The following is an 8,787-nucleotide window of genomic DNA, read 5'->3' as shown; positions in this document are numbered from 1 at the left end:
AGTGTGCCTTGTGCAATAAAAGCGATTGAGGAACTCTTGCTCTAGTTGATCCCATCTATCAATAGATCCCGCCTCAAGGTCTGTATACCAATCAAAAGCATTTCCTTTTAGCGAGCGGACAAGCTGCTTGACGAGGTAATCTCCATAAGTCTCAGCTGTGTTGCATGTCTCAACGAAGTGTGCCACGTGTTGCTTTGGATTGCCTTTTCCATTAAACTGTTGGAATTTTGGAGGTTGATAGCTAGCATACATCTTCAACATATCGATCCTCGTAGTATATGGCTTTGCGTATGTAAGAGAGGACTTTGTAGCAACCTCGTACTTTCTTTTAATAGTTACTTCAATGAACTCCTTCAGTTGATCGATTGGAATCATCCCTTCAGATGCGACATGGATAGCCTTAGCGGATGCTACTTGTCTTGGGGGAGAATTACTCTCTGGAACCTCTAGGAGCTTGCCGGGTACATGGGTGGATTCTTCTTCCATCAAGATTCCCACCATGTCTGTTAGCTTGTTAATCCTAGAATCTTGATTTTGCATGCGCTTGGTCAAGCCAACGATTGCTTCCGTCAAGTTTGCCAACTGCTCTTCCATAGATGAAGTGCTTGTCACCATGGCTTGCACGATTGTTATGGATGATGTGGAGTAGCATGGATTGTCACACAGATTGATTCTCAAATGGATCACACTATGCATTGTAAGTGGGGAGGATCCATCACTTGAAGCATCATCATTTTCCTTTACAACAGAGAACTTGGATCCGGAGAGGTCAAGCAGAGCAAGAGTTTTCTTGATCTTTTCAGCAATATCATTTCCTCATTCGAGTGCGTTTGTGGAAGATCTTGCTCCTTTTGAGGATGAAGATCTGAGAACAGGGGTTGATGCGGATGAAACTTGGGGTGCTTGCTGTCCTAACGAGCTTGCTTTGCTCCTCGTAACTAGTTCGAAGCTTCCAAAGGTAACATCGAGGATGCTTTTCACATCAGCATAGAACATGGAGTTAGCAGCCTTGGTGGATGTTGATCTGGAGTTGATTTTCTTTGAAGCCATTTCGACGTTCTTGGACTTTGGTGATTGAAAAGTTGAGATGAGAGGTATAGATTGTCCCACTGGCCGTGCCAGAATTTGTAGACAATAAATTTACGTCGAGAAAATAAAATCAAGACCGAAAAATATTGCAACAATCGTAGTATTTGATTTCAAATAGTTTGAGTGTTACAATCTTTATGGTTCCTCTGATTTTACTTTTTCAATATAAATTCAAGGGCATTTGAGCTTGATCTTGAATTTGAATTTGATTTATCTGTCGCGAACACTTTGATTATTTCCACGAATTGTATCACGAACAAGTAGCCTTGATCTTGAATGCCTTGTATTTAATTTGACGTCGTTCTTGATCTTGAATACTTGAAATTTGTGTTGAAGTGCTTGAACACTTGCAGTTTGGAGAGAATTGTGGCATTTGATCGACGAGCTCCCTTGTGTATTCTTGTTATAACTTCTGGTATTTTTTCTAGGTTATAAAGACCTCTATTTATAGTTGTGGGAGGGAAGAGTTATGATAAGAACAAACTCTTTCCGACCAATCAGATTGATGAGTGACAAACCCGCATTTGATTGGCTAGAACATATCACTTGCATATGTGGCGCGATTTCATTGGTCTTTTAATTTGACTTGGCATGCCTTGTCATTTTAACACGTGGCATGATCATATTGGTTCTTCCGTTTGACTTGGCGCGCCACGTCATTTGACACGTGGCACCAAACTGGGCCTCTAGGAAGATGACATCTTGGACTTAATGAAGTGGGACTCATTATTTGTAGCCCAATTAAATTGGACTTATATAATTAATCCAATTATATTAGCCCAAAATATTTATTTGAACTAATATCTTAAATTTAAAATATAGTCCAAATTATTTTATGAATTTAATTTTAATAAAATTTATATGTCTACATATATATTTAGAAGATGCATAGAAAATAAAAAACTCGCGTTCGTTATTAACTTCTCAAATAGTAATAACTAAACAAAGTAATCATTTTCTAAATTTATTAAAGTTTTTATTGACGTGCGACTAATTCACTAGTGAAGAAAATATATAAAGGGTTAATATGTTCATCATCCCTGCCTCAAAGTCTGTGTCACACACACAAAAAAAAAAAAAAAGCATTCAATGTTTCAGAATAATAAGATCGTACCAGTAATGTTATAGTATCTAATCATCCAACGGTGAATATTTTGCGGAACTCAGTTCCGTCAAATTTGAGGAATCCTTTCTAAGTGGTAAACAGACATGACAACATGTCCTGCTGTGCTACCTAAAAAGAAAAGCACAGATTAGAAAACAGAAAATAATTGCATGGGCTGAAAAGCATTTATAACTATATTGGGTTTCAATGTAAGACAGGTTTGAGATGCTGGCCTACCCTGGAGTTGCTCTTCTGAAGCAAACGGATTAAAGAGCAAAATTTCATCCACCCGGTTAAGTATCTAAAATCTAAGGACCCTGTAAAAGCAAAGATCACAAGTTTAGTACATCCAAATTGAAACAATATGCTAATTATAACAGATCACAACACCCAATGACACACACACCCAATGGAAAAAAAAAAGATCAGCACGTACGCTCTACTATTGAACAAGCAATACAGTTCCAATTACACATACCTTGTCAATTGTTCCATCCGAATTATCAGATTTATTTGGACCTCCAAGAAGCTTGGTTCCATCCAAATTACCGGATTCATTTTGGACTGATATTCGAAACTAAGTCACAGTTTTAAAATTAATTGAAATTTAGTCATTTTTTTAATTCTTTCGATAAAAATACCATAGCTTAATAAAGTGGCAGATACACGCTTCTTAATCTTTTTTTTTTCTTTCTAAAAGTTCTAACTCCGTTGGAATTTACCTGCGAAGAGTCTTTGAACTCCAACACAATGTGTTGGAGTTGTACATGTAGGAGTTTTAAAATCTAGTATATTATGCTGATTCTTTCTTTATTTTAGATAGAGTTATTTTGTTCAGATTCTATTTGTGCATTAAAAAGTACTTAGTATTCAATTACTTTACAAACACTAATATTATCAATCTGAAAAATGGCTAACTAACGCTACTTTTACCACCAGAACCCTTGGTGGTTATCTAAGAACTCTAATCAGCCAAAAAATAATAATTTTCTTCACAAATTTGACCAAAAAACAATTAACTTCAATTCAAAGTTGAGAATTTCATAGAATTGCTTTGCAAAGAACACATTTTATACTTGGTTACTAATCCATTGGGTTTGAAGAAAAATAGATAAGTCGATCAAGCAATGAAAAGAAAAGAACGAAATCAAACAAAAATGCAAGAAATTCACTACGATTTACTGAAAAGATAAATTTACATAGCATGTAAAGCCGTCTTAGTTATTTTTAGATCCAGACAAGTCTTTTATTTTTTTTTTAATGAAGAGGAAGATTTTATTCATCACTAGGATCATTACACAGTAGGTAGTACACGCAGGTCGCTAACTGCTTTACCTAAACCCAGTTCAAAGAATTGCTTTCTGTTTCTCAATTACACGCTTTTCTTGAGGCCAAACCCAGGAGCAATTAAAGCACACTCGTAAATTGAGCGAAGAGGCGATAAGTCAAGTATATGACTTTTCTTCTTGGGCCATCTGAGCAGAAATTTGCAACTAGTATTCCACATTACATGGCCCGCGAAAATGATACAACGAAATGTCTTTTGAATAATTCTGGAGGCTATACAAATTCCACATTATATTCCACATTGACTTCCAGTCTTTCTAATTCTACCCGTATTTTACAAGCTGAGAAATTAATGCCATTGCCTCGCACGACTTGTAATGATTCACTACAATATAAATTAAAGCTCTACCCTGCACAATAACCAAAACAAACAGCTGAATTTCATCCTTTAGTCATGATGATGGTTCCCAGAATATTATTTTCTTTACTTCAGTTTTTCACTCTCTTATATCTCTCCACAGTTTCTTTTGCTTCTACTGAGGAGGCAACTGCTCTCCTCAAATGGAAAGCGACTTTCCAAAACCAAAATAATACCTTATTGGCTTCATGGAAACTAAGTCCTGTTGGTTCCAAGAATTCTTCCAGCGTTGGAGCGACAGGTTCTGATGCATGCAGGGGCTGGTATGGAGTTACATGCTTAAATGGAAGGGTCAACAGGTTGAATATTATAAATGCTAGTGTTGTTGGCACACTCTATGATTTTCCATTTTCATCTCTCCCTTTTCTTGAATATGTTGATCTTAGCATGAACCAGCTCTCTGGCACAATCCCCCCTGAAATAGGTAAACTCACTAATCTAGTTTATCTTGACTTGTCCATCAATCAGATTTCAGGCACAATCCCACTACAAATCGGGTCACTAACAAAGCTTGAGATCCTCCATATCTTTGACAACCTATTAAATGGTTCCATTCCGGAAGAAATAGGTCACCTAAGGTCTCTTATTCAGCTAACTTTGAATAATAACTCTCTTAATGGTTCAATTCCTGCTTCATTGGGGAATTTGAACTACCTGTCTTCTTTGTATCTTTGTAAGAATAAGCTTTCTGGTCCCATTCCTGTTGAAATTGGGAAGATGAAGTCACTTGAGAGTTTGTACTTCGACACAAACAATCTTTCTGGTCCAATTCCTACCGAGCTGGGGAATCTGAAATATCTCACTCATATGTCATTATACCAAAATCAGCTTACTGGATTAATTCCAACTACTCTAGGTGACATAACTGAGCTCAAGACTCTATACCTTTATTCTAACAAACTTTCTGGTCCTATTCCTACAGAATTGGGGAATTTGAAAAACCTCACTGATCTATATTTATCTACAAATCAGCTTACTGGTTCAATTCCAATTACGGTAGGTGACTTAAGTGAGCTCAAAATTCTATACCTTTTTTCTAACCAACTTTCTGGTCCCATTCCTACCGAGTTAGGGAATCTGAAAAACCTCACAAATATAGAATTATCTAATAATCAGCTTACGGGTTCAATTCCTACTTCATTTGGCAATTTGAGAAACTTGCAAAATCTGAATCTCCACTCCAACAAACTTTCTGGTTCCATTCCAAAAGAACTTGCATATTTGGATAACTTGGTTATGTTGTCAATGAGTGAAAATCAGTTTTCAGGCCACTTGCCAGAGCATTTTTGCCAAGGTGAAAAACTTGTGAGCTTCACGGTGAATAGTAACAAGTTAACAGGTCCAATACCAAGAAGCTTGAGCAAATGCTCGAGTTTCAAAAGAGTTCGTTTTGATAACAACAGTTTCACAGGGAATTTATCGGAAGCTTTTGGTATCTATCCCGAGCTTCAGTTCATTGATTTGAGCAACAATAAGTTTTATGGTGAACTCAGCAGCAACTGGGGAAAATGCAAGAATTTGACAACTTTGCAGATAACCAGAAATAACATTAGTGGTAGCATACCACCAGAGATTGGAAAAGTCAAAGGGCTTCAAGGACTTGATCTTTCGTCTAATCATTTGGTTGGGCAGATTCCAAAAGAATTTGGAAAATTGACCTCTCTAGTTAAACTTTTTATGCAGAACAATCACATTTCTGGTAATATTCCGAGTGAACTTGGGTCACTGACAATGTTAAATTCCCTTGATCTGTCAGACAATAGATTGAACGGGTCGATCCCAACATTTATAGGAGATTACATGAACATGTTTCTCTTGAACCTGAGCAACAACAAGTTTGGCCAGAAAATTCCAAAGGAGATAGGGAGGATAACTCACCTTAGTGTACTTGATTTGAGCCATAACATTCTAGATGGAGAAATTCCCTCTCAGTTAGCCAGTTTGCTGGACTTGGATAAGTTGAATCTTTCTCACAATGGCCTCTCTGGCCGCATTCCTGAAGAATTTGAAAATTTGACTGGTTTGCGGGTTTTTGTCTTGTCATACAACGAGTTGGAAGGTCCAATACCAAATAATAAAGCTTTTATGAATGCTTCATTTGAAGGTAATAAAGGTCTTTGCGGCAATGTAACAGGATTTCAGCCTTGCGAAAGGCCATCTTCGATGGTGAAGAAGCATTCAAGAAGTAAACTCATCCTCGCCACTGTACTTCCTCTTATGGGAGCACTAGTACTTCTCTGTGCTTTTACTGGTGTTCTTATGTGTGATAAAAGAAGGAAAGTTAAAGATGTTGAAAGACGGGATGATGGTTTATTTTCTATATCCTTGTTAGATGGAAAGGCATTGTACAGTGATATCTTAAACGCCACAGAGGAGTTTGATGCAACATTTTGTATCGGGCGAGGAGGGCAGGGAAGCGTTTACAAGGTAAACCTTCCATCATTAGGGAGTATAGCTGTGAAGAAATTTCATTCTTCATTTGCGAATACACATTGCAAAAGCTTCACGAATGAGGTCAATGCATTGATTGGGATTAAGCATCGGAACATTGTGAAACTTTATGGCTTTTGTTCGAATGCACAACACTCGTTCTTGGTTTATGAGTATGCGGAGAGGGGGAGTCTGTTTAGTATCTTGAGCAATGAAGTTGAGTCCAAGAATTTGGATTGGCTTAAAAGGGTGAATATCATCAAAGGTATTGCTTTTGCTTTATCTTATATGCACCAGGATTGCTCACCACCGATTGTTCATCGAGACATATCAAGCAGTAATGTTTTGCTTGATTCCGAGTATGAAGCTCGTGTTTCAGATTTTGGCATAGCTAAGCTTCTCAAGCCAGACTCGTCCAATTGCACAACGCTTGCAGGCACATATGGCTATGTTGCACCTGGTAAGATCTAAATTTTTATCCCTTTTATAACTTCATGAACTATATATAGCCTCGCACTCTATATTGTTTTTATCTGATTTAAACGTTTAAATTGTTATACTTTTTGCCAAATTCTATTGTTTCAGAGCTTGCATATACAATGAAGGTTACAGAAATGTGTGATGTCTATAGCTTTGGAGTATTAGCATTGGAGATAATCAAAGGAAATCATCTTGGGGAATACATTACTCTGCTAGCAAATTCATCGACTAGAGATCATGTGCAACTTAGCGATTTGCTGGATGAACGCCTTCCATATCCTGACAATAGAGTAAAAGAGGTTTTGGGTTTTATCATCAATCTAGCAAGCTCTTGTTTGGTTGAAACTCCGAAATCGAGACCAACAATGCACTTCATATCTCATAGGTTATCATCAATGGATCCACGCCACGTACTTATCAGATTAACCCCCATGTAACGCGAGCTATAGAATCCCTGATATGTAAAGGTGTCTTTGTATGGAAGTGAATAACCTTTGACACAAAGTGATTGTGATGTAAGTAGTTTAATGCGAAGGTCCATGATAAAATTATAACTGGGATTAGTTTTCTGTATTGTTAGGGTGCTTATAATTGTATTACTGAAAATTTATGTGAATATATATGCCTTTTAAGTACTTCAAACATATATAGATGTCATTTTAATATTTTTAAGTGGATATATAAGAAAATCAGACATTCAATTAATAACGAGACACTCACTGCAGGGGCGATCCAACATCATCTGAGGCCTAAAATAAAGCCTTAATAAGAGGCCTTAATGATCATCGTTTTTTAAAAAAATAGACAAGTGGGGATGTGGAATTAAAAAAAAAATGAGAACTTAGTTTTATATAGTACAAAAAATTAAATGAATTTAACGTTGATTGCATCACAACTCAAATGGGAGAACCCAGAAAACATACTTCCTCCGTCCCAACTTAAGTGACTCCTTTTTTTAGTAAGTCCCTTTCTATATTTGGTAATAATTCAACTTTAGATTTTTCTTTTTACCATTAATGAAATAATTTCTAGCCCACAAATTTTTATGATTTATTTAAGATTATAAGTTTCAAAAGTCTTCCTTTATTTCATAAACTCCATGTCCAGTCAAACACTTTCATATAAATTGGGACGGAGAGAGTATAATTTATGTAAGAAAAATAAATAATAAGTTAGATTATTAGATATAGTTACCTGACCAACTAATGAATAGAGAAATATAATTAAGTAAAATAAGACTGACAGAAAACTATTTTAGTTATATTAATTAGATGAAAAAATCGAGTTATTAAAAATTAATATGATAATAAAGAAATAAATTTATCAATAATAAGAGATATTTATATAAATAATATACTACTATATATAGAGAGATATAGTAATTTTGGGGCCCTTAAATTTTTGGGGCCTAAAGCAAGTGCTTCTCACTTCACTTGCTTTAGGGTGAGGCCGCCCCTGACTAACTGTTGCATGTTTTTGCATTGTGATGTTTTGCTCAAGCAAGTTTTGCTCAATCATGTTTTTGCATTGTGATGTTTTGAACGCTGGACTGATTTATTTAACCATTTGGAATATGGAATTCATGATGTGATTAATTCGAATTGGCGTCACGTCGAATTCATTGAAGTGCATTAGCCTTAACTAAGATTCAAGTTGCTGCACTTTTTGTTGCTTTCCGACTGTTCCTGAACCTATGCAGAAATTTTAAGATTCAAGTTGCTTTCCGACCGTCCATAAGATTCAAGTTGCTGCACTCTTTTTTCCCTTCAGAAATTTTATAATTAACCTAACCGCATTCATCGCAAATAATATTCCAGCTGTAGGACCATTAAGCATGGTCAAGAGCACTTGATATTTCCAGAAGAATTAAAAAATATGCTAAAATTAGTCTTTATTCCTCTTACCTACCCTTCTCTGCGTACTAATTAAATACAAGCTATAGTATATTGAAGGAGAGGAAGCGAACAGAAGAGGAAAT

The 8,787-nt window shown here is 36.2% G+C and overlaps 2 protein-coding genes across 2 annotated transcripts in view; one reads left to right on the top strand and one right to left on the bottom strand.

The window, feature by feature from the left end:
* Positions 1–696, bottom strand: part of LOC138910260 (uncharacterized) — a 1,287-nt gene extending 591 nt beyond the window's left edge. Inside the window, exon 1 of the mRNA XM_070201489.1 lies at positions 1–696. This exon is cut by the window's left edge and continues 591 nt beyond it. Coding sequence (XP_070057590.1) covers positions 1–696 — 696 coding nt within the window.
* A 2,953-nt stretch (positions 697–3,649) lies between these two features.
* LOC104115444 (MDIS1-interacting receptor like kinase 2-like) lies at positions 3,650–7,451 on the top strand. Its single transcript, XM_009626079.4, has 2 exons — positions 3,650–6,789; positions 6,915–7,451. Exons 1-2 carry the CDS (start codon positions 3,936–3,938, stop codon positions 7,244–7,246), a joined length of 3,186 nt encoding a protein of 1,061 aa, XP_009624374.1. The 5' UTR covers positions 3,650–3,935; the 3' UTR covers positions 7,247–7,451.
* Positions 7,452–8,787: the final 1,336 nt, after the last annotated feature.

The sequence above is a fragment of the Nicotiana tomentosiformis genome, chromosome 4, assembly GCF_000390325.3.
Source record: "Nicotiana tomentosiformis chromosome 4, ASM39032v3, whole genome shotgun sequence".
Lineage (NCBI taxonomy): Eukaryota > Viridiplantae > Streptophyta > Magnoliopsida > Solanales > Solanaceae > Nicotiana > Nicotiana tomentosiformis.
The sequence above is the reverse complement of the archived record's forward strand: the minus strand, read 5'-3'. Positions and strand labels throughout refer to the sequence as shown.

Coding starts and splice junctions, on each gene's coding strand:
- LOC104115444 (XM_009626079.4), top strand. CDS start 3,936: ATGATGATGGTTCCCAGAATATTATTTTCTTTACTTCAGTTTTTCACT. Junction 6,790..6,914: donor ATATGGCTATGTTGCACCTG/GTAAGATCTAAA, acceptor CTATTGTTTCAG/AGCTTGCATATACAATGAAG.